Source organism: Marmota marmota, unplaced genomic scaffold, assembly GCF_001458135.2.
Source record: "Marmota marmota marmota unplaced genomic scaffold, marMar, whole genome shotgun sequence".
In the NCBI taxonomy this organism is placed as follows: Eukaryota; Metazoa; Chordata; class Mammalia; order Rodentia; family Sciuridae; genus Marmota; species Marmota marmota.
Window position 1 is genome coordinate 28,924,334 of NW_025999900.1, and position 26,468 is coordinate 28,950,801.

At 36.2% G+C, this 26,468-nt stretch overlaps 1 protein-coding gene across 3 annotated transcripts in view; it reads left to right on the forward strand.

Moving 5' to 3' along the window:
* The first annotated feature begins 978 nt into the window (after positions 1-978).
* Prkd1 (protein kinase D1) overlaps positions 979-26,468 on the forward strand; it is a 306,569-nt gene continuing 281,079 nt past the window's right edge. Inside the window, exon 1 of one of the 3 annotated variants that reach the window (XM_048798724.1) lies at positions 979-1,565. In XM_048798724.1, the coding sequence (XP_048654681.1) occupies positions 1,302-1,565 (264 nt within the window). In that variant the 5' untranslated portion in view covers positions 979-1,301. The remainder of the gene's footprint in view (positions 1,566-26,468) is intronic. The other 2 variants (XM_048798722.1, XM_048798723.1) reach the window with 2 other exon arrangements.

The window sequence follows — 26,468 nt, forward strand, 5'->3', positions numbered from 1 at the left end:
CTGATGCCTGGACGGGATTGGAATTCAGCCCCAGGGCCTGGGAAGCACACTTTGCTATGTGCCACCAAACAATCACCATCAACACTTTTGAATAATGGCACAACACTTTTGAATAATGCTGGGATGGAGCTGGGAGCACCACTCCTATAAAGCGGACTTTATAGACTAGTGAAGGAGAAAAGCAAACGGTTTCTGAGACTCCGAAATAGAAGCTGTGGACGTAAAGAATCAAGTAAAGGGAAAGAGGCCACTACATCCGATCTTTTCCTTGCCAGTCCTTATGGAGACTATGGCTTTTCTAAGAGTCCATCTCCTGATTCAGCTACTTATGTGTGCCTTAGGAGTTGGGTGGTGCAAGTGGGGGTTGAGTGTAAGGGTGTATGTGTGTGGGTGGGGGGATTGTTTAATTGATTGAAATACATTATCATGGACTGGTTTCCTACTCTGACAGAAACAAACTGTAAGTGGGATGTAAGTGGGTTCTGGTTGACCCGCTCTTTTCATCTTCCCTTTACCCTCTAAAGATAAGGTACTGGAGGGACCACTGGGCTCAGCATTCTTGAGTGCATCAAAAGTCACCTCACTTGTAGAAGTGCGTAGTCCTGGAACACTTAGAAGAAGTGGCGGGGTCTACAAGGATTGGGGGAATTTGCAGCTTCGGGAAGGGTCACTGGAGGTGCGCCCGGTCCGCAGACCTAGCAGCGGGGCCCACGGAGATCAGAGGCCCGCGGGAAGCGATCGGCAGCGCCCGCCGCCGAGGCGGCTCTGAGCCCTGCCACTGCGTCCTGCCCGGCACGCAGAGAGTCAGGGCCCCGGAACTGCGGGCTGAGGGGGCAGTGGCTCCGCACCCACCGGTGGCCACTGCGGCCGCCGAGGCTCCTGCGGCTGCGGCGCCTGCCGGGTGGTGGCTCCACAGTGCCCGCCCCCAGAGCCCCTTCTCCGCCCCTCGCGCCCCCTTCCCCGCCCCCGTCCGGCGCCCAGGCCGAGCTGACCCGTCGCCCCGTCTCTCAGAGCGCGCCGCGGCGGCTGCTCCTCGGCGGCGGCGGAGCCTCCCTTGCGCGGCGGCCGCGCTCCCGGAGGCTCAGTCCTCTCGCCTCGGCCATTTTCCCTCTTCTCCCTCCCCTCCCGCGCCTCATCCCCTCGCCCTCCCCCCGCGCGGGGACTTTTCCGGAAAGTTTTTATTTTCCGTCTCGGCTCTCAGAGAAAGAAGCTCCTGGCTCGGCTGCTGCAAAACTTTTCGGCTGCTGCGCCGCCGGCCCCCGCCCTCGGCTGCTTGGCCCTGCGTCCCGCCCCACCAAGCCATGAGCGTCCCTCCGCTGCTGCGGCCGCCCAGCCCGCTACTGCCTGTGGCGGCGGCCGCAGCGGCTGCCGCCGCAGCTCTGGTCCCGGGGTCGGGGCGGGGGCCGGCGCCGTTCCTGACTACTGTATCGGCTTCGGCCGGGGGCATCTCGTTCCATCTGCAGATCGGCCTGAGCCGGGAGCCTGTGCTGTTGCTGCAGGACTCGTCCGGGGACTACAGCCTGGCGCACGTCCGCGAGATGGCTTGCTCCATCGTGGACCAGAAGGTAAGGAGCCGGGCGCCTCCCCGCCGCGCAGGGGGCGCTTCCCTGCTGGCTGTCCCTGGCCGCGCCAACTTTCTGGCTCCGGTGAATCCTGGAGCCATCCTCGCCTGCGCTATGGAAGAGTCTGGCACCGGCCGGGGTTGGACGCCCTCACCCCGAGGCAGTGTACTCCCTGTTGCTCAGTCTTCCCCTAGTTCCATTTTTTTTTTTTTTTTAAAACAGTCCGATTGCTCTCCCGCCTGCATCCTCTTCACCCATTTCCATCCCTCTTGTGGCATTTCCAGGCATCCTGCCCTTTTCTTCTCATGCCCCTCCTTAAACTCGAGGCTTCCCGTCTCTTCCCTCTCTTCCCTCTGGACCCTGGACCAGCGCATTCCTGGCGCCGGAATCCTCTTTCCTGCAACTGAGTTCCCCTGGGACAAACTCAGCAGGATTTCAGCACCACTCCCTTCCACTCTAGACCCCTCTCCCAGCTCAAATTGATGCTGAGGAGTTCCTGGAATGACCCGGAGGCAAGGAATTTCTCACCTGTCAATTCAGCTTTTAAGAAAGGGTGATTGACACGACCAGCTGTGAAAATAACTGACCAGACCACAACACCTAAGTCCTTGTCTTTTACTCCCACTTCTATGTAAGCATGGAAACAAATTTTCCAACAATAAAACCTGAAAGTTACAGCCTTCCTGTTTTTCATTCCCTGGGGCACTGATAGGGACACCGAAGTGGTGGGGGTGATGACCAGGGGAATCCAATTCTGGCTGTGTTCTTAAGTTTGATGTTGTGGGACTCTGGACAGCAGCCACCAAAGGTAGGTTGAAAAGGAGCCATTATCCTTGGCTAGGCCACCCTAGAGGAGACTCAATAAGCCCACCAATGTTTACAGTGCAATTTTAATTTCACGTTATCTCCATAACCATCCAGAGGGATGTAGCAAGGGAAAAGGCATGAGGTGGTGAGGGAGAGGAGGCCAAGGAGTCAGTCATCTTAACATAAACAGCCAGGGTTTTGAGGGTGGAGACCAGAGTCTCTAAAGATTCTCAACTTAAACCCTATAGGACTGGCTAGTACTTACCTTTTATTGGTCACTCAAATAATCATGAGTTAGTTTCTTTGAAGTCTTTGGAACAGAGTTTGCTAAATCTAAGGGCTGTGGTTTGAGGCATTAAACACAGTGATCTTAGGAAAAAACCCCAGGGAAAAATCACCAATCTAGGAAATTGTGAAAGTTCTGGAAGCCAGACAATAAATGCCAGGAATTTTTGTTTATTGAAATGAGTGATATTTTATATTACAGGTAACTAAATTATTTGCAACTTCCACGAAAGTGACCAATTTTGTCTAATGCTTGTACAAGTCATATTCTGTTCCTCCTCATCAGTGTTATTGAATGTTTTGGGTAAACAAGATTACTCTCCTAGGCACTTCTTTAAAGGAAATTTCAGCATAAAACAGTCTCCATTAGGATACTAACAAGTTAATTAAAAAGCAGTGCTGGGTAAGCATATGCACAATGTATAATAAATTTTTTCAAAAAGCTAATGGAATTCTATAAATTTTTAATTTATTTGAATTCTAAAGGAATTGATGCAGTGTCAGAATTTTCAAAGTGGACAGACTTTGTTTTGACTAGCTTTAAAGTGCACACACACTCAAATGGTCTGTCTCTTTCCCCTTGATGGAGTTTAAGATGAGGAGAAACATGCATGGTTCAAGAGGTTTGGGATTGGGGTTTTGGATGGAGAGTGAATTCAGTTGTCTCATTAGCTACTAAGAGGGGTGCTACATGAAGAGAGTGCTAGAAGTGCACAAGGAGAGGGGCAGCGAATGACTATGGAATGCAGCAGACTTGTGGCTAGCGAGGAGGATATGTTGGGAAAGTTGAATTATGAAAATAAAATGAACTCTAATTTCCAGAGAAGTTTCAGTAATCTTCTCATAGAGATATACCAGGGATATCTGAAAGATGAATTTTCTGTGTGGGGGATATTTTAGAATGTTAAAAATGTTATGGCACAAAGAAAACTGGATTCCAATCATGAGCTAGTTTGAACTTGGGCCAAGACTCTGGGGGAGAGACCCAAAGAAGTACTGGAAAGGGAAAATCATCAGCACTGGTGACTGATTTATAAGGGAATCCTTTCCTTTGTATTTTTATTCTAATAGTTCTCTGTCTGCAAAAGTTTGAAAACTTTCCTTTGGATAGCCAGGGTATGGAAGTCACTTTGATTTTTGTTTTTTTTTTTCAAAGTCATGGCAAAGTTAAGAGTTAGATGTAGAGATGTGAATTTGAGAGTGAATAAATATATACTGGATAGTGGGTCTAGACAGAGGACTTTCTTAATTATCTGTCTATCTTATCATCCATCATCTATTTCTGAATATATTATCCTAGGCAAAAAGAAGATGAAGAGAGTTGAACATCTATAATAGTTAGCAGGGATCTCTTTGTGACATTAGGAATGGCAGAGATTGTTAGTGTGGAGTAAAGAAAGTGGGAGGAGGCCCTTTTGTCCTTTGTTTCAGATTTTCCTGAAGTACCTTTTGAAGACATCAGCAGTGGGGAAGGAAGACAAGAGAGAAAGAAGAAAGGAGAGCAGAGCGAGGTAGAGGAGGTAGGCAGGAGGGAAAGGAGAAGGGGAAGGAGAGATCTGGATGTTCCAGGAGGGAGCTTTAGAGTTTGAAATCATTTACAATTTACTGTGTAGGCTGGAGACATGTGCTTACAATAGAAGATTCACTTGATTTTCTGGGTCCTTCACATTTATTGTTTTAAAATGTGTTACAGAGTTTTCATCCACTTTGTTTATGAGCTCCCTAAATACTAAAATAAATCACCCTAGCTTAAAACTTTGGAAGTACTAGCTAACTGTTCAGTTGATTTTGTCAACATTCATGGGACACTTTTGTGGAATGAGTAACTGAGGTGTACAGAGCTGAGTAAGAGAGATGCTGTCCCTGAAAAACGCATCTTTTGTTATTGTTATTTAGGATTTATGTTTTTTCTTTATATAATTTTGGAGAGTAACAGACATATGGTTGCACTTGAAAAATTTTGATGGTGATTAAAAAATACTTTTATTTTAAGGTAATGTACCCTAAGTATTAACTGAATTATGAAACTAAAGAAATTATTTATCTTTTAATTTAGATGAATAATCTCTTTTATTTATTGTAACAACATATCTACATATTATGAATTCCTTGTTTTGGAAGGTTTGACCCAAGGTTTTATTAATATTATGCTTATTTCTTTGCTTCACAACCGTGTAACTTTGAGGGCTAGTTGTATATGAGAATAGATATGTATTCTGCTAATTACTGTACATGATAATTTTCTGAAGATTAAAATAACAATAATTGATTTAATTTTGAAACCCTGTTTCTTTATAGTATAAAAGGAACCTTGAATATATAGACTCAGAAGGAATTGTTTTGAAACAAGGAGAAGCAAATGAGCTGCATTCCAAAGGATGAATTCAGTTTCAGAGTATATTATCTACCTATTTAGACTCAAAAAGGTGTGTGTGTGTGTGCGCGCACACACACACACACACAGTTTTTAAACAGGCAGTATTATTAATTATTAATGATAATAATTTAGGGATGTGTGTTGCAATTTTGTGGCTGTCCGTTCCTTTTAGCTTTATCTTATTAGAAAGATAACTAATATTCTCCTCTTGAATTTACTTAAACAGAGTAGTAACATCTGTGAGACTCCTGGCATATAGTTTCACTTTGCATAGTCATTTTTCTGGCCAAGGAAATTCCAAATGAGATTTTAAGTAAAATGTAACTATTAAAAGAATAATAAGGTTAGTTCCTTGCTTTGAGAGTAGCATTACTTTGCTTGTAATTGTTTTGTTTTCCTAATTGTACATTGTTTTGTGAACAGTTGCAGTTCATTTTAACCCTTATTGTTAATTTTGGCTGCGCTAATTCTACATAGATTAAGAAAGCTGAAAGCAATTGATTGGTAGACCAACCCAACATCCATGGAACAACAAAATTCTTTTTAATTAATGATGGTCTTTGGGTCTTTGGTGTATGTTTTCATTCTAATTTTATACTTGGCCATATTGTATGTCTATTGACTTTTGATTTCATAATGAAGTATATAGAATTTGTCATTTCATTAAGTGATTCTTAAGTAGTATAATATTCATGTATATTTAAATTTTTTTCCAATATAATAGTATAATAAGATTTTATTTTGGTGTTATATAGCATATACTGTATATATGTGTATTATACAGGTTGATTATCCCCTATTCAAAATGCTTGGGATCTAAGTGTTTTACACTTAGATCCTTTTGGAATTTGGAGTATTTGTAAGACATAATGAGATATCTTGGGTGTGAGACCCACATCTAAACACAAAAGTCATTTATGGTTCATATACACCTTATATATAGAGCCTAAAAGTGATTTTATACAGTATTTTTAGTGTGTCTACATTCTGACTGTACCAGGTCACATGATGTCAGTCATGGAATTTTCCACTTATAATGTCACATTGGTGCTCAAAAGGTTTCATAATTTGGAGCTTTTTGGATTTGATACTCAACCTGTATGTTGAATCTATCTGTATTGCTTAAGTGTCTCTTTTTTGAAATATATTTTTAAGAGCTTGATTATCCAAATACTGGAGTATTACTTTATATTTTGTATAAAGTGGGACCTCATTATATATCTCAAAAATCTAAAAGAGAAACATGCAAGCCTTTTCTTACAGGTGTATATACTATGTAATGGTTTCACGAGGAGAAGATCCTTTGAGACTCTGAAGTTAAAAGCATTAAGCCTTACAAAGGTTGAACTGGGAAAAGTTGGACAATTGACTGTGACAAATACATGAATTAATGTAGGTCGTTAGATTCAGGTTTGAGATAAAGTTGAAAGAATAAAACTACAGTGTGTATGGTGGTGATGGTAGTGATGGGGACTAGAAATTTTTTACTAAAGTTTAAAAATCTGTTTCAAAGACCATATTTGAATAACTGTGCTGTTTGCTGTTTAATCTCACAAACTCCTTTCATAACTATTAAGGGAAATTTATGACTTTCTTTTACCAGTTATTATTGCTCTTTTTATTTGGTGAGCTGATTGTACATGTCTTCACTAATTTATGCATGAAAGACTTTAAATGACCTTTTTAGACAATGCAGCAAATTTGTAAGTCTATGACTATATGGTTGTAAATTATTTTAGATTACTTGGAGGATTAATGATAATAATTGTAAAGGTTTATACATACTGCCTGGTAAATATGTGGGTAATAAATGGTATTGTTGACCATCTAAAGCTCCTGTGAAAGACTAGCATATTGGGGCTGGGGTAGTGGCTCAGAAGTAGAGCCCTTGCGTCACATATGTGAGGCACTGGGTTTGATTCTCAGCACCTCAAATAAGTAAATGAATAAAATAGATGTCTATCAACTAAAAAAAATTCTTTTTAAAAGACTAGCATATTATCTTTGATAACAAAAGAAATGTGCATCTATTATGCTATGTTTATCTCCATATATAATTAAAATTGTAATATTAGGCAGCAATAAGGCTATAAGGCCCAAGTGACATTGCCTTTTCTCTGCCTTCCATAACAGGTAAATCTTAGAAGTAGTTGTATTTTGAAACAGCTTCTTGAATCTCAAGCACCCAGAATTCCTTGAGGATTAATCTTATTTACAGTGTATTACCAAATAAAAAGCACTTTTACTAATAAAAGTAAAGCATATATATTAAGAAATTGGCATAACAATCAAGATAGCAGAACTGGATTTATGCTGGATTTGAAGTAGATAAAATGCAATTCCACTGGAGCTAATAATATCACCAGGTTTCTTTGTTTTGTTTTCCTATTTGTTTGTCTTGTTTTTATGTGTTGGGAATAATTAATCTTTTCTGACTTCTGGCAGTCATGCTGGTTAAGGTGAAAGATTTAAGCCCAAATGTGAAAATGAAGTTAAAAATATAGGATTTTAAAAAGATATTACTCACCTTTTAATTTCCCCAGCATTACTTTAGAGAAGTTTTGAAAAAGAGCTTTTAGTTTCTTGAATCTTTCCTTAATGTTGGAGCATGTTGGACCCAAACCAAACAGAAGAAAAGAGTGCATCATTTTTCTTCTTTCTATTGATAGAATTTAGATACAAAGAAAATGATTATTTTACTCTCATTATTCAAAAATTCTTTTTCCTCCATAAGGATATGTGAAAATTTCTCCAGGAATTCTTATGATATTGTCAATCAAATATTTTTGTACTATTAACAACCAAAAATTATGGCACCACTTGAAGTTATTTGGCAGCAAAAAAACCCATATTATGTTATATCTTACTCTTTCTAGTCTCACATAGAAAACAGATAATTAAATATACAAAGTCTTTAATTACATGTTCACCATGGTCATTGTGGAATATCATATAATTTAGAAAGTTAGAAAGGTAAGAATTGATGTAAAAACACCACATCTTCAGAAACAATTATGCCTGTCCAAATTTACAGTTTCCTAAATAGAAGTTTCTTGTAAAGTTGCAAAAGCTTTTATTTGGCTTAAGCCAGAGAGTTGATACAGCAACCTAACAATGTTGGCAAATATGAAGCTTAGATTTTTAAATATGCAATCATGCAGGAATTGTTTAACTTATTTTGGTGAAAAGGAAGAATAAAATTACCCTTCCCTGGTTCATTGGCATGTATTCCGTCTAAAGCACTGATTGATGAGGAACTTGTTGAATTTACTGCTTGTATTTAGGCACAATTTCAAGAATTTCCGAATGCTTCTCTCCTTAATTGTCAGCAGCCACTTTTTTCGCATATACATCATAAAATGATTGAAAAGTATGAATGTGATAATGAAAATATTAGTGAAAAGTATGACTGTGTGTAATAAATTGAATTTTTTATAATCTAAGGCTTGTAGACTAGTGTGTTATCTTGTTAACAAAATATACATATACTTTAATAGCTGGAATTTTGTCCAATGTATTTTGGAAAAATACTGAAAGTTTTACCCTTCAGTAGTTCAGATGTGCTGAGAGCCATAGCCAAGTAGGAATGACGCATGGCAATTTCCTTGTCAGCCTACCCAATGTTGCTTAGAGGGAGGACTCTCCATTGTGGAAATGGGCTTCATGCAATGTCACTGCAAATGACCTGGGTCCAAGGCAAGCCCATTTCCACAATGGAGAGTCCTCCCTCTAAGCAACATTGGGTAGGCTGACAAGGAAATTGCCATGTGTCATTCCTACTTGGCTATGGCTCTCAGCACAGATGTTTGGAGGGACTGTGACATACATGTGAAATGTTACATCTCGAGACCACTGAAGCTTCCTATTATATGCAAAGTTATCTTAAAGTTTAGTTTGATATTTTCCCCCTTCACTCAATGTCCCTTTATTGCCTCATTTATTACTCATTTGCAGTGATGTAAATACTACTGTCATCATGGACATTTTATTTTTCAGTTTATTTGTTTTGTTCCATATCAGTTTTGCTTAGGAATTGGCATACTATACAGGTTTTTTAAGAAAGTATTGGCATTGTTTCAGGTGATGTCCTTGTGTAATCAGAGACATTGGGGAGGGGAAGAATGGAAAGGGCAGTAAAAAGGTAGAAATAAAGAGTCAAATGGTAAATTGTAAAGGCCAGAAAAATGGAACATTAAAGGATCATCACTTCTTCTTTTCAGCCTCTGTGAGCAGGTGAGCGTTGTAACCTAATGGTTAGTGCCATCTGAAAACATTTATTGGCTTTTTAATCAAATTGAACAAATGGTACTTTTGGTTTCATTGGGATCATTTCAAAATAAGTTTTATAAATTAACATTTGATGTTTTTATTGCTCTTATTCAAAATACCTTTCCTACATTGAGTTCCCTTTCTAACACTGCCTTAGTAGTGATTCCATGAGAGTCCTCCCTCCTCCAGCTTTATTAAGCTAAATTGACAAATAAAAATTATATATATATATATAAAATGGTGCATAGTGTGACATTTTGTTATATGCATACATTTGTTAAATGATTTAATTAAGCTCATTAACATATTCATCATCTGACATAGTTACATTTTTTATGGTAAGAGCATTTAAGAGATACTATCTTAGTAATTTTCAGGTATATAGTCCTTGTAATTATTAACTATAATTGCCATGCAGTACAATAAATCTTCAGAACTTATGTATTCTGTCTAATGGAAACTTTATTCCCTTTAATCAACCTCAACTCATACTCACCTTCTCATCTGTACCTCTAGTCCTTTTAACCATTATTATTTTACTCTTTGCCTCCATGAATTCTGCTTTTTTAGATTTCACAAATATGTGAGATTATATGTAATTTTCTTTCTGTGCCTGGCTTATGTCACTTAGCATAATGACCTCTAGGTTCCTTGGTATTGTTGCAGATGATAGGATTTCCTTCTTTTAAGGCTGAATAGTATTCCTGTGTGTGTATGTGTGTGTGTGTGTGTGTGTGTGTGTGTGCGCACGCGCGTGCGTTATTTTCTTTATCTGATTGTTTGTTATGGACGCTTAGGTTGATTTCATATCTTGGTAATTATGAGTAAGGCTGTAGTAAACACAGGAGTTCAGATATTTCTTGTACATACTGATTTAATTTCCTTTGAACATATACCCTAGAAGTGGGATTGCTGGATCATATGGTAGTTCTATTTTTAATTTCTTTAGGAACCTGTATACCATCTTCCATAAAAGCGGTACTAATTTACATTTCCACAAATATTGTATAGAGGTTCTCTTTTCTCCAAATTCTCTCAATGCTTGTTATCCTTGTTTTTTTGATAATACTATTTTAATAAAAATGAGGTGGCATCTTGTGTGGTTTTAATTTTCATTTCCCTAATGATTAGTGATGTTCAGCATTTTTTCATACACTAGTTTGTCTTCTTTTGAGAAATGTCTGTTCAGGTCCTTTGCTTGTTTTTTAAAAAGTTTTAAAGTTGTTTTCTTGCTATTGAGTTGTATGAATTCCTTATATGTTTTGGATATTAACCTCTCATTAGGTTTTAATCCTTCATTGCTATACCTCAATAGGTATTTGACTTCTTTTTTGTAGCCATGTGACCTGGTTCAATTTTTCATTATCCTCTGACTCTATTTTTCGGTGTCACTCTTAAAATACAGGAAAGAGGGACTGGGGTTGTAACTCAGTGGTGGAGTGCTTGAGGCACTGGGTTTGATCCTCAGCACCACATAAAAATAAAATAAAGATATTGTGTTCACCTAAAACTAAAAAATAAATATAAAAAATACAGGAAAGAACTAATTGCTATTCCAGTTGTACAATAGGACTAGTCCTTGGAAAGGATAGAAGACTGGGTTTTAGAAGAGGAACCCTAGCTTTCATTCTTGACCTGACTCTTTCTAGGTGTTACTTAACTCTGCATCCAAGCCTCAGGCTCCCCTCCAAACAATGGGGACAGAATTTGTCTCAAAAAACTATTAGCACTAAACTCAAAAGTGATGAAATAAGATGTGTATGAAAAACCCTTAATGTTTTTGAGATCTTAGTCAACCAATATATTATTCCTTAGTCAACCATTTTTTTAACTTTAAAAAATAACTACAGATATGTGGATTTGGTATAACAATCCTCTTCAGTTTATGACACGCTTTTTTTTGTGTGTATGTAAAACTCCTGTGGTGTTTTGGTTTATTAATTCTTTTTACTTCGGTATTAGAGGGATTTGGCGGTGTGTGAGGTGTTATACCTTCACAATTAAAGTTTGCTTCAGTCAACAAAATGTAAGCATGGAAATGATACATGATTGGACCCAATTAAAGAGCAGCATTTTAAATAACAATCTGAGTCTGTTTCCTTTTTCATAAACAATGGAATAAAATAATATGAATATAATCAAAGCCTGACTTGATAAGACATGTCACAAACGAAGCATATTTTTACATCAAATATAAAAACAATTTGTTCAAATGAGAAATCCACGCACCACTAAATAAGATTTTTTTAAAAAAATATTTTGTTTATTTTTTTTATGTGTTGCTAAGGATTGAACCTAGTGCCTCACACTTGCAAATGTGGGAGGCAAGTGCTCTACCACTGAGCCTTAACCCCAACCCAAATGATTGTTTTTTATGTTTTATTATTTTTTTCCTACTTCTGTAAGTGGTTTGATTTTAGGTATTTTTTTTCCTTCAGAATTTATTTACCTACATTTGTGTTGGTATAGATTTCAGATTTTCTTAACAATGAAAATATTTTTCCACTAATCATTAGTCAAGATTAATCCTCTAGGTTAAAGTGTTAGTAAGGATTTTCCAACTGTCAGTGTTTGACAAAGCATAAAGTTAAAACCTTTTCCTAGATATCTAAATCAGTCATATTAACAATATAATAACTACTAGGTGGTTATGTGACTCTCTCTTTGTTTTGAATGGATGACTACAGCCAGAGAGAAATCAGTTCTAATTTAGGTGATTTGAATTCACTCCCAGAGAAATTAATTGATTAAATTAGGCTATCTATCAGTTGTCAAATATTTATTCAAGGCACTGTTTTTCAATCATTTTTTTAATCAATTAAATGTGAGCATTTCCCCCCTTGAGCTCCTTAAAATGTTGAGCAATGGCTGTAGGCTCTGGTCTGGTAGGGTGATTGTATGGCCCCACAGATTTCTTACAATAGGTAAAAGTGTCTGTGTCCTCTGCAGGGCTCTAGGTTATCACTGCCAGACTTCAGGGAGGGACTCCCTAATCAAACAGAGTAGGAGGAATTTGGATAGGCCAAAGAATGATTTCTTTGGCACAAAAAGGAGATTGTTGGGCGGGACCAAGGGTATCACTGGGTTTACAGAAAGTGAGGTGGTGTTTTTGCTCTGAGCTATCTGTGTGTTGGCTCTGAGCTATCTGTGCAGTTCTTATGATGAAGCTGGTAATTGTGGCACTCAGCATCCTTTAAAGGTTGTCTGTAGCCCACCATGGAGAGCCACACCTAAGGACTTGTGTGAACCAAGGAGGTGTAATTATTCAGAGGTTGTTTACTCCACTTAGCTGCTCAGAGCAGTAACAGGAGAGGTCAAGACCACTTGGGCCTGAGCAGTGGCCTGAGGCAAACAGCTGCAGCTTTTCCAACATTGTCTGAAGTAGAAAAGAGCCTGTGAATGATCTTCGTGAAGCTTTGGCTGACCTTGAATCGGTGGTGGTAAATAAACCTGAGCAGGCTAAAGTAGACAAAGCTCATGGGACTTGAAAAGTGGCACCAGAGGTCAGGAAAAGATGGTGACAATAAAGCTCTGTCTTTCTCTGAATTGAGTCAGAAGAAATGGCTCCTAACTCATGAATAGCAGTGGGAGAGACCTAGGAGTAGCTTTTAACAAGCAGAGAAGTTCGTTTTGGAAGTTTTATGAGTGTCACAGGGGAGACCTCTAAGGAGCATTTCCATGATGACCTTGTAAGAGTTTTAGGAAGGGCTAGTCCCAGAAGCATTGGGTCATGAACAACAAAGTTCCAGGGCCTCCTTTGGAAAATTCCATGAGTGGTAGAGGACCTTGAGCTGGCAGTTTCTCTCATGGTGGAGTGGCCAGCAGAGGGGAGCTTCCAGGAACAAAACCTTCCTAGCATTTACTCTGTGTGCTCGACTATAGTTCATCTTCTTTTCTTTTGTCATTTCTGAGTCTCATAGCAGCCCTTTGCTATAGTCGTCTTACCTCTATTTTAAGGATGAGGAAACTAAAATCAGAGAGGTTAAATCATTTATTCCACATCACATAGATTTTAAGTAGAAAGCAACTCCTCTCAATACTTTATTCGTTTTGAGATAGATTTGTGCAGAGTGTTTGGAATTATCAGGTTATTGGGGGTGAAATGCTGAATTTTCTAATTGTATTGGCCAAAATTTACTTAACCTTTCAGCTTTGACAGTGTGGTTTTATTTACATGTTAAGTTATTCCTTCATCCAGAAGGCTTCCCTCATTTGGAATTCCCATCCCAGTTCTTGGTCAGCTTGAATCCCAGTCATTTTGGAAGCCACCACTGACAAAGATTCTACACACCTTTGACCCTGGTATCTAATGTAATGAACATTAGAAATGGATTCTCATTGGGGTATTAGTGCATTAGAGAGATGAGATGATGCTTATTGGAGGGATACTTCTTATCCTTAAAGCATCATAAAATCTATAATATGTGTAATCGTTAATAGTTTTTTGAAATAATAAATATCTGTGTAGCAGAACTGGTTTGGAATCTGGTGTCATTATGCCCTGATAACAACAACAACAACAATATCAAAAACAAACAAAAATTCAAAGTTGTGGAGATACCCATCTTTAAATGTTCTTATCCATCTTTAAATTTTCAGAGATCACTGTCATTTATCTAAAGAAATTAATTATCTTGTGTGATTAAATTGACTAAGTTGATTCAAAGACTTCTTTCCTATGAGATGTGGACACAGAAGTGTTTTGGGAGAAGACCATTTATTGATCATTGTGGCTCAAAACTGGTGAATATAAAGAATCTTCACTACCATGTAAATCAACAAATCATTCTTGAATAGTCCATTGATTCTGAGGAGATTCTGAGAAATTAATGAGTTCTTAAGAAAAGTACCTTTTAGTGGTTGCTTTCATTTAAGAAGTTGTATATGAGTGGCCCATTTGCTAAGGGTCATGCTTTGCAGATACGTTTATTCTTTTTCATAAATTTTGTTTATTTTTTTGTTAATTTTGAATGAACACACCCGAAGGTGAACTTACTCTGACTCCTGCATGATCAGTCGCAAGCCAGGTGGAGATTTTCTTTCCACTTTAGTAGTCAATATGAATTGTGAATTGCCTTGCATGTCTCTGTTCGGGGCTGAGATCAATACTTCCTTTGTAGAATAATTCTACTATCATCAGACTTTACAAAAATGTAGTGGAATTTGCTTAGGTTTTAGAATTTAGTATTCAAGTTATTAAAGTAACAGGTTCAAATGTTAGTTCTTATTCAAATACTTTTTATAAATATGGGAGATTTGAATAGTATTAAGACATTTGAAGAATTATGATATATTTAACACAATTATTTAAATGCTTTCAAACATTTTAATTGAATTTCTAAATTTAATATGTTTGATTTCCTTTAAATACTCTAATTACCTGCATAATAAACTTTTACATATTCTTTTTTTTTTTGGTACTGGGGATTGAACTCAGGGGGAACTTTGCCACTGAGCCACATCCATAGCCCTTTTTATTTTTTATTTTGAGACAGTGTTTCATTAAGTTGCTTAACCCTCACTAAATTGCTGAGACTGGCTTTGAATTTGGAGTCCTCTTGCCTAGCCTCCTAAGCTTCTGGGATTACAGGCATACTCCACTGTGCCTGGCAACTTTTACATATTCTTTTTTTTTAAATTTTTTTTTAGTTGTAGATGGACACAATATCTTTATTTTATTTTATTTATTTTTATGTGGTGCTGCAGATTGAAGCCAGTGCCTCACACGTCCGAGGCAAAAGCTCTATCACTGACCTACAACCTCAGCCTGACTTTTACATATTCTTAAGTAACTCTTATACACCTAATAAATTAAACTTATAAATATGGTGAAATTTAAATTCTTCAATATTTTAATATCATACATATAAGACAAAATTAATTATTTTGTTATATGTAAATAATATGCAGAAAAATATTTACATTAGGATATGATTCCCTTAAACTTTTCTACCTTCAATTTCAACTCTTTATGTTTGAAACGTTTTTCCACTGATGAAATAATTATGTAGTACCATACAATTGTGTAGTTCCCCTTCCATATAAATTGTGCAGTTGTCTTCTTGGCTGGCTTGGTTAAGGTTGTATAAATACCAATACTTTTAATTGGGATGAAGGTTGGATTCTTGTCAGAAGAAGTGTAGATCAATTCCATGCAACCCCATTTCTGTCAGTGATTCGATTGCTTTAAGTAATGGGGTGAGTAATCATGAGCTCTGTATCCCTAGATTCATTTTATGTATTACATTTTATGTGTTTGTGTTGACTACTTTCGGATTCCTACCTCAGTTGATCATTTGATTGGATTTGGAATTCCTTCTTTTTTAAATATTGTTTTAGTTGTAGATGGACACAAATATCTTTATTTATTTATTTATTTGTATGTGGTGCTGGCCCTGTGAGGCAAGTGTTCTACCATTGAGCTACAGCCCCAGCCCCAATTTTGAATTTCTTTAGCTCTTAAGATGGTAAATCTATTTCCTGCATATGTTAAAGGCCATTGAACCTAGTGGAATACTGCAGTTTCATTTTCTTTCCTCTTGGGGTGACATAATTTTTAGAGATATGTGGATGAATGTTAGTATTTTCCTGAGGCTTATCTAACCAGCTAGTTACAACTTACAGAATGATTCTTCTGACTCAATAGTTTACTCTGAAAATAAAAGAACATTTATGGTACCTCTTTCTGATGTCTTAATAGAATTGATACATGGATTTATGATGATAATTTTAAATTGTTCCCTTACTTTTGGAAATTTAAGATTCTTCCTATTTTTGTTTATATTTTCTTTAAAATTTGCTTACATTATATATTACGTGTTTACGTTGCCACATTTTATATCTTTATAGATATAGATATAGATAGATAGATATGATAGCTATATTTTGAATTTCTTTTGCTATTGTCTCTTAATACTCCTAAGATTAATTTCTAAGATTAAGTTATATCGTAGATTTTATTTTGGAATAACATTGATTCTTCGCTCTCTTCAGTTGAAAAGTGCAATTGCATAGGGTTTTTGTTTTTGTTTTTTGTCTTTACACAGAAAAATGAAGTGATGTAAATAGCAAGATGTAGAATAAACTGCTATATATCATAGTCAACTTTAGGAAATTCACATGTTTCACAGTGAACATATTTAAAAACATGGTCACAAACTTTCAATTTTCTTTCATAAGAACAGGCCTGATTTTCTATCATATTTCACTTTGATCTTTTGAAAAACAGCTTGTAAAACACACATTCCTATACATGTTCATGAAAGTTCCATAAAAGAATTTCTTAAAATTGCACTGTATTTTACTCTTATTCAGTTTGTTCTGCTCTGTAATATCCTTTAGGAACCTGAAGTGCAAAAACAATTGAGGTTTTTAGAAGAATATATGAATGTCACCTTTGGAATGTCCATCTTCCCCCAGAATTCCTTTCTTTTGTAAAAAAAAAAAAACAAAAAAAAAAACAGTTGCCTCACTTATCAAATACTGTAGTGCTATTTTTGAAAATTTGAAATACTTTTTGATTGAGAAAACTGGTCTATCCTCACGGATTCAGTGTCATCTTTATTGGGTGAATTAAATAAAATGGGGTAAATCATGTGATTGTATAATACCATATGAGCAGGGATCTTGCCTATGTTTTCTCTGTTACATGCTATATACCTAGAATAGTGCCTGGAACTGAAGAGCCATCAAATGTTTTGTCTCATTTTCTAGTTATTTTTCTAGAAATAGTTGTGCTGTCAATATGTATGCACATTATGTCTTTTGTTATATTTGGGCTATTAGCTTTCTAAGAAGTTCCCATTTCCACATTTGATCTAAAATCATTATTAAAATAACCGTTTTTGTAAAGTGAATTGAAAGTGTTTGGGGGAGATAAATGCTTGGAGAGAATGCTGAACTGTTATTTCAAGAAATAACAAACCAAGACCCTGGGATATGAGTCTTCTGAGGAATTGGTGTTCCTCTCATCTGACTGGACAAGGATTTAAAGCCAGAGTAAGCTTTCCTTCCTGAGCACATTTTATGGTATGGTCTGAATAAATATTTGTTGAATTGAATTGAGTCCTTGGAAGAGAAGTCTTTGTGGTTGTCAGAGGATACCTAGTTGAAATATTATGAAAAACACTTCAGTCTTTTTTTTTTACTTGTCAAATCTCAGGCTGATTTGCCTGCAGATTTTAAGAACACAATTATGCAAATAATAAAAAACCTGACATATAAAATATAGTGGTAGGAGAGATGATGATGCATAGGAAAGAAGAATGTCTTTGGAGAAGAAAACAGTAACACAAACTTTCCAAAGTTAAGTAGAAGTGCCTTTGCCCGTTTTTGCTTCCCACCTCACTGTGAAGTGAATCTGGCTTAGGAGCACTCATATGGGCTGTCAGGGAGCATTCTGGAGTGGCCTCCAGTGAGAACGGTCTTAAAGTTTTACCATTTGATGTAGATTATAGTTCAAAAACATTTAACTTTGTTTTCCACCAATTCTTCACCTTAATTAATTAATTAATTTACTTTTTATATTTTAATTACTGTTTTTTATTTCTTAGATATCAGTCTTTTAGGTGAGGAATTTTTATGCTTATTTATATAATTTTTATGTATACTTTCAATATTTACTGCACAATAACTGGCAGGTGTTAAATTGTCTATGTAAATATATATCCATCCCCCTTTCTCTTTACTGAGATTTTTTTTCTTTTAGTCTTTCTCTTATTCTTTTTGTTTTCCCTTCATTAATTTTAACTTTTGACAACTCAGATTTACATCTCATTTGTTTTAAGTTTCCTGCCCCTGCTGTTTTCATCTTTTTTTTTCCTTCATAATTTACTTTCTCTTGTAGTTTTAAGCTTTTCAGACATTCTTAAGTATCTCCAGGATGCTCACGAGTTGACCTTCTCCAGAGCCATAAACTCTGCTGGGTGGATATCATATTTGGTTTTCTGGAACCTGTTGCTGGTTAACATAACATCCAGTTCTTGGATGAGGACTCTGTGGTCTCCTAAATACATAACCACTGTATTTTGGGCAAACATTTGGATGCTGTAAGCCTAAAGTGCGGGTAACCTCTACAGTTTTTCCTGAGGAGGGCTTCTCCCAGCTCTTGGTGCTAAGTCAGCGGGGGTTCATACCCTATATCACTAATTTGTGGGAGTGAAACAGTACTGATTTTATAGCCACATTTTGAGTACTGCTTTTAAGCCAGTTAGTACACAGATGTTCACTTTCTTTCTCTGGCAAAATTTTATGACAAACTAAAAAGGTGTTGAGAACAAGGCTTATCCCAGCTTGAATTTTCACAAAGAATCTGTTTTCCCACTGGTAAATGATTACTGAGTTTATCTTTTATCTAGACATTTTAAGTTAGGACTCATTTTTGGATTTTTTTTTTACCGTAACCCACCCCCCCAACAAATTCCTTAGGGTACAGGGACATGGAAGACTGGAGTTCCTGGTGAGAAACTTGGTCAAATTTCAGAAATTAGGCTGTTACGAGACACTTGATAATGTGGTGCAAACTTTTACGTTACTCTTTCAAGAGTTTTTCTGTCACTTGCTTGAGAGTATGTTCTTTTATCTTGGTAGGTGCGTGTATCCATCTTACCACCTAGTAAACACTGGTGTGCACCAGAAAATCAGCTTGGGAAGTGCCCTCACTCATCTGGTATATCCATAGTCCAGTTATAGTGTTTTCAGGAAAAGTGACCATGTGTCCCCAGAAATTATTGGTTTATTGGCTTTTTGTCCAAGATGATTTCCTGCTATAGTCTAAGTCTGGGCATTTTAGGCCAATGATTTTGCAGTAGAAATTTGGATACCATTCTCCCATTATTTTAGCCTTAAATAATAGTAGATTGCTTTCAGGTTTTATTAATTTCCCATTAGCTTTTAAATCCATGGGTAAGAATTGCTTGTGAACTGTGCCATTTGAGTCTAACATTTAGCCCTCCCAGCTTTCATTCGAAAGCACTGGTATTTAAATAATGTGGGATTTATTTATTTATTAAACATTTTGTAATGAATCTTTATTGCCTGAGGCACACATAGACCTGATGGTATAAAATGAGGGAAAAAATGGCATAAACATGGAATCAACTTCTGATAGGTCAGTCAACATAGTAATAAATGATCAATAATATTAGTTATTGTCAATTACATTGATAAGTAGTGCTATTATTAGCATCCTTAGTATAGCTAACATGTATCCATTGTTACTATACCAGAAATTCTTTTAAGGATCCTACCTAAATATTTAACATGTTTAATTTGCAAAATAATCTAAAAGATAGATATGTATTTTTATCCTCATTTTAATAAGTGAGGACTTTGGATATGGTGAAAGTTACCTAGGGTTACATAATGGTGTCAGAGATTTAGGCATGTGGGTCAGAAGCTCATGGGCTTTAATACCTGAAGATGTGTATAGAACTTTTTCAACATTTCTAGGTGGATTAATAAATGTGGAAAAACAATGGTTCCTCTTCCCTTTAAGTAGAAAATAAATCTGTATTATCATGAATTAATTAATTTAATTGGCTCATGATGAAATATTTCAACTTTATTTACAAATGTATCTGCATTTGGTGTCATTAAAAAAGTATATTTGTTTGATGTAAGCTGTATTCTATTGATGTGTACTTATATTGATTCCTAGTAATTTGTGAATTGAACTTAAAATAGCAAATGCTAACTTGACATAAATATTTTCATATTTGCATCATAAATATGGAATTTGCACTTTGAACATTTCATGAATATTAATCAATTAAACTTCAGAACACTCCAGTGATCAAGATATTGTGACTCAATCTTCTGGATGAGTATTAACATATGCCAGCCCACTGACTTTAAAATAGCATCCAGATAGAAGTCTTTAATATTGTTATTTAAAAAAAATTATCTCAGTTTCTTTTTACTTATAAGGAAATATTTAAAAATATCTGTACTAAATAGCAAAAGAAGGCTCAGTCAGTTTGTATCTGTGGGTACAACTGATGTAATCATTTGGATGGGATTGAAGCCAATTTTGTCAAATTCTCAGCCAGCTCAATTAAAAACAAAACCAACATGAGCAGCAATAACAGTGGCTTCTATTTTGGTCAGAATTAGTAATTTAGTTGTGTTGGAAGACATGATGATAAAGATGAACTGATGATTTATTTTGTCTTAAGCTGAGAAGTCTAATAGCCACATGAAGTGACAAAATGTGATAGATGTCACATTTCATTCGAAAGCACTGGTATTTGAATAATGTGGGATTTATTTATTTACTAAACATTTTGTAATGAATCTTTATTGCCTGAGGCACACATAGACCTGTTGGTATAAAATGAGGAAAAATAGATCATGCCCCTCTCTGAGAAGCTCATAGACCACCTTACTGACTACATCATTCTTTGTCTTTCAAGAAAAGTAGACTGTAACCTCTTTTGCTAACTCAAGCTTTATTATTTATTTATTTATTATATTTAATTACTATTACAAACATCATACAAGTTTTTTTTCTTAATGTGCACAATACACATAAATGTAAAATCTTAAAACTCAGAATTAAAAAGCTGTAGATATCACTGACTTCAGAAACAAGTGATAATAAAAAGTTCTGTTTTAAAATTTGTGAAAATAAGGAATAATTTGTAGTTTTAGGATACATAGATTTTTATTTTTAACTTGCTTTATGTTTAAAGAGTTAACATGTGCATGTTATATATTTTTCCTTGTATTTTAAGAGACATAAATATTTGTATTTTAGTATAATTTATTTTTGAGAAAAGCACCACAGTATGTAAGAAAACACTAATATTTCTTGGACATTAATATTCTAAATTTATCCTTTTCTAAAAAATTTTGAGTACCATTGAAGAATTTACCAAACAGTTAAAAATGCTTACATCTCCCCTCAGCTTTTAAAGTATAGTTTGTAGTCTTCAATGATGCAACACATATTACCTGTATGTGATCCATTACTTTAACGTCTAAATTCATTTACTCTAGAAGAGAAAGCATTATTAGTGTTCTATTTTTGCATGGAATGCCCTCCAAATCCAACTTCATTATGGGTAATATGTTAGTATTACAAAATCCTTTGTTCTCCCTTGAGAATTTTACATCCCAGCCTTTTCAGTGATAACCCAACTTTTCCTGGATGCTTTAGTAGATGTGGTTAGGTCCTGTTTTGTTTGATTGCCTACTATAGCTATTGGGTACTGAACAGTTAGTTAAATTTTCAAAATTTTGTGTCATCATATGGAAGCAGGCAGTTTCTACCAAGTACGTCTTTCAAAAATGAAATTCTAACTCCTAATCATATTTTAAGGAGAAAAAAATGGAATAACTAGGCACTTACTGAGTACCTACTCAGTATTTCTTTTTTTTTTTTTTTGCAATCTTTATAAACATTCTATAATATTGGAATTGTTCTCATTTTACAGATTAGCAAACTGTTTGCTATTGTTTGGATGTGAGGTGTCCCCCAAAAGCTCATGGGTGAGACAATGCAAGAAGGTTTGGAGGACAAATGATTGGGTTATATTCTTAACCTAATCAGTGAAATAATCCCTGTTGGGATTAACTGGTAACTGGAGGCCGGCGGGGTGTGGCTGGAGGAGGTGGGTCATTGGGGGCATGGCTTTGGGGTATATATTTTGTACCTGGACAGCGGAGTCTCTCTCTCTCTTTCTTTCTGCTTTCTGAGCATCATATGAACTGCTTCCCTCTGCCACACGCTCTCCCATGATATTCAGCTCAACTTGAGCCCTGAGGAATGGAGCCTGTTGTCCCTGCACCGAGACCTCTGAAACCCTGAGACCCCAAATAAACTTTTCCTCCTTTACAGTTGTTCTGATTGGGTCCTTTAGTTGCAGCAGTTAAAAAGCTGACTAAAACACTCTTACACTCAGAATTTAACAGGGATGCATAGTAAGTGAATGACAAAGATACATTTGCTTCAAAACATTTGCTTTTCCACTGGATCATGGTTCCATAGCAGAAATCATTTTTTTTTTTTTTTTTGCACTGCAATGCACAGGATTTTCTAAGTGTGGCATTTGTCATCCCCTTGGAGAACACTCCCCTTTTCAAAATGAAGCACTGTATGTGGGTTTCTGTCAGCATACAGAATAGATGCTTTGGACCATTTTTTACTTTCCATTTTTTCCTTTTCCATTTTTTCCTTTCCATCTCTTTCAGGGTGTTTCTTTTTAATTCCTTTATAAAGATGTCACTTTGAAACATTAAATGTTATATAATGCTTCCCTACATTGTGAGTTTAAATCCAAGGTTAATTGTGAGTTGCCTGAGTCATGTAGTTGGAGACTGAATGTTCTCCAACTTAAGATGCACAATTGTTAACATTTTAAGATTTCTGAGAGTGGAGTACTACTTCTTTCTTCTCTGTGGTGTTGTGAAGAGATTTATTTCTATTGTTAGTTATGTGGTCTTGGGAAAGTTATTCTAAGACTTTTTCCTTTTCAAGTTTCTGAAAATATCACTTGTTTCTGCTCACTGTAGATCAGATCTATTGAAATAGACATTGAGATAGTATAAGCCAAAACTTGTCAGCTGTTCTGTACTATAAACATTTAGTATATGGGCTGGCTATTCTCAGATGTGTGTGTTCATGAAAATCACCTGTGGAGTGTTAAAATGCAGATTCCTTACATTATCAGTCATTTTAAACTCCATGGATATGGGGTATAGAAATAGGCCATTCTTTGAAACAATAATGCCAATGATCTCATGAAAATTTTTAATAAAAAGGTACAGAAAACATCTTTGAATGACTACTTTTTAATTAATTTTTAAATTAACCATCAGATTAGCAAAGATGTAAACAGTAATAATGGTGTGGGGAAATGACTGTTCTTGTATGACATTGATGTGAGTATAAAATTGAATCACTTTTTTGAGGAATAGTCTTAGTCTAGGAATATGTATTAAAGTATGTGCTTTTGATCTAGAAATTCTGTTTCTTGAATTTTTAATTTAATGGAAAGCCCACGTGTAAAAATTATATGTGCAGGAATATTCACTGCATGATTATTTATTAAAGGAAACAAATTGCAAACAACTTATATCTCAGAGTGAGGGAGAGGTAAATATGTCCATGTAATTAATGCCTGCCTGGCATGCGTGAGGCACTGGTTTTGATCCTTAGCACCACAAATAAATAAGTAACTATAAAGATATTGTGTCCATCTACAACTACAAAAAAAAAAAAAAGAAAGAGAAGAATATACAGACATTAAAATGTTGATGTAGAAATATATTTACATTTAAATAAAAGATGTTTGTGATAAGGTTTAGTGAGAAAGGGTTATAGAACATATATAAAATGAGCCATTAAAAATTTGTATGTATATATCGAAGTTTAGAAAGGTACTCTGATTATCTGAAACTGTAAAGTGATTTTCTGTGGTGAATAGGCTTATATAGGTATATACCCTTTTGTTTTATATCCTTTTTTATAAAATGTAAAAAATTTATACATTTTTATAATTGGAGAAATACAAGAAAGCATTTTTAACGAACTTTTAAAAGAAAAAATATTTAGGGAAACTTCATTTACATTGCTGATTAATATTATTGCCATTATTTTCTACCATACTTTGTGTTCATATCCCTTCCACCCCATCTCCATTCTTCTGTTAAACATAACATTTTATTTTGTTTGTTTTCCAAGACTCTTACAAGAAGATTCATTTGTATGCCAGTTGTGGTGACAGAAGGCGGACGATTTCCTGTGCCTTTCCTGATTTTTGTCTGTTTAATTCTCAAGATAAAGTGAAATGTCTTGAAGCTCAGCCTTTTAAAACCATTTGTGTAGCTGAATTCTGGGTACCATGATGTAATGTACTTTTACTTGATTGCCACCCATGCTGTTTGTTTTGATTTTTGTTTGCCCAGCTTTACAACCATATCTGAGGTTTTTTGCTGATGGATGTATAAATCAGTCTTCTCTGTTTTCCTGATGGCTTCCTGATTATCAGGGAGAGAAAAACCACTGAAGTTTACTTCCTCTTCTGTCACCTAAGCAAATATGGCTGATATTTGTCCTACAGGTCCTACAAGTAGATAAGCTTTGTGGGCTGTTGTAGGACTAGCTTTCCCTTTAGTGAAAGGAAGAGCGATGGGACCTAATTTAAGTTTGTAAAGGATCACTCTTGGCTGCTGTGTAGAGACCAGATTGTGTGTGTGTGTGTGTGTGTGTGTGTGTGTGTGTGTGTGTGAGTGTGTGTGTGTGGCGGGGGCTGGGGCAGTGAGAATGAGGGTTTTTTTAAAGGAATTCAAGTGAGAGATGATGGTTGCTTGGATGAAAGTAGTTAGGGTGGTGAAAGAGATCCATGAATCACAGCTTAAATGAAGGTGTGTTTATTCTTACAAATAAACACACCCTTCGTGACTGGTATGGCTTTGAACTAGAGGGTATTTTTGGGGGACTTAGAATTTAAATATCTGATTATTTGAAGATAAAACATTTTAACATTACATGTCTAGAAACAATGTGGGCATCTTAGTTTTAGATTACTTTTATAAGAGGCCTTATAAAGAAACCAAGGTTCAAGTTTGGTAAAGATTGCTTTTATGCTTCCTCTGACATTACATACAGGATATGATCTGGGGTGATTTAGTATTGCCCTTGTTTATTTCAGAAATCAAGAAGTCATTCACTGCCCTCTTCCTGGTCTTTCTCCACCATATAATCATCAGGGCTTGTGTATTGTGTTTGCAAATTGCATCTGAAACCTCTTTATGTCTGTCCTTCTGCGCTGTAAATCTATACATTATCAATTTCATTCGTATTGCAAGTATTTGTATCCATTCTTAACAGAGTTTTGTACAAATGCAGATCTTATCAAATCATATCCCTGTGTACAACCCTTCACCGATGTCCTCTGCAGAATATTCTGCACAGGCCGCCATCCATTCTTTGCCTCTCTCTGTCCTATTCTGTACCTCAGTAGGGTATAATCTATGTTCTCAGAACTCTCTTTGGCTTTTAGTTCCCCACTGAGGATGGTATATTTCCTTTCACACCTAGGATGAAGTTCAGAATCCATGGCATAGGACATATCTGCAAAGAAGTCTTTGTTTTATTTAGTTGATGTTCTAAAGAGACTGGTCACACCTTCTTCCCCATTCCTGGCTCTGACAGTTGCTTTTCAGATCTTTACATTCTCAGAGCTCCTCTTAGCTCCTTGGCTTTGAACTTTCACACTTTTCCTAGTGGGTCACTTTCCCTCTACCTCTCTTCTCCTTCACTTATCCGTGCTTATCCTGAATGACTCAACTTCTACTGTACTTCCTCTGAAAAACCTTCTCTGGTTATATAGTCCTAAAATTCTCACTGAAGTTTTCCTTTGTAGCAGGTGGTATGACTCTATGTAAATCCATATCATTATTTGCACAGTGTTTTTCTTGAGTGCTATATTCCAGATTCCATGGAGTCACAGATATAAACCTTTTTGTTTTTCTTTTAAATCTCTGCCCTCAGAAGAAAGGGTTTTTATATGCAGAGCATTCACTAGCTGCCCAGTGAATGTATTCAGAAGGTGAGAGTAGCTTCACAGGTAGTTCCAGTAATTACCAAGAACGTTTTAACGCGTTAAGAGTCATGTAGGAGCAGAGCTAGAACTCAAGTTAGAACCACAGTTAGAATCCACATGTTTGTATGTTTTGGTCCTAGGTAGAAACATAATCATGAACACAGAAGTACTGTACATAATACTAGGAACTACATGCTAAAGAAAATAATGTCAACAGGCTGTTTCTTGTCTTTAAGTTTTGAAGTTGAAAGTGTTTATGTGATTTTTTTTTTAATTTTTTATTGTGGGTTGTTCAAAACATTACAAATTTCTTGACATATCATATTCCACACTTTGATTCAAGTGGGTTATGAACTCCCACCTTCACCCCATACACAGATTGCAGAATCACATCAGTTACACATCCATTGATTTACATATTGCCATACTAGTGTCTGTTGTATTCTGCTGCCTTTCCTATCCTCTACTATCCCCCTCCCCTCCCCTCTTCTCTCTCTACTCCATCTATTGTAATTCATTTCTCCCCCTTGTTTTTTTTTTCCTTTCCCCTCAATTCCTCTTGTATGTAATTTTGTATAACCCTGAGGGTCTCCTTCCATTTCCATGCAATTTCCCTTCTCT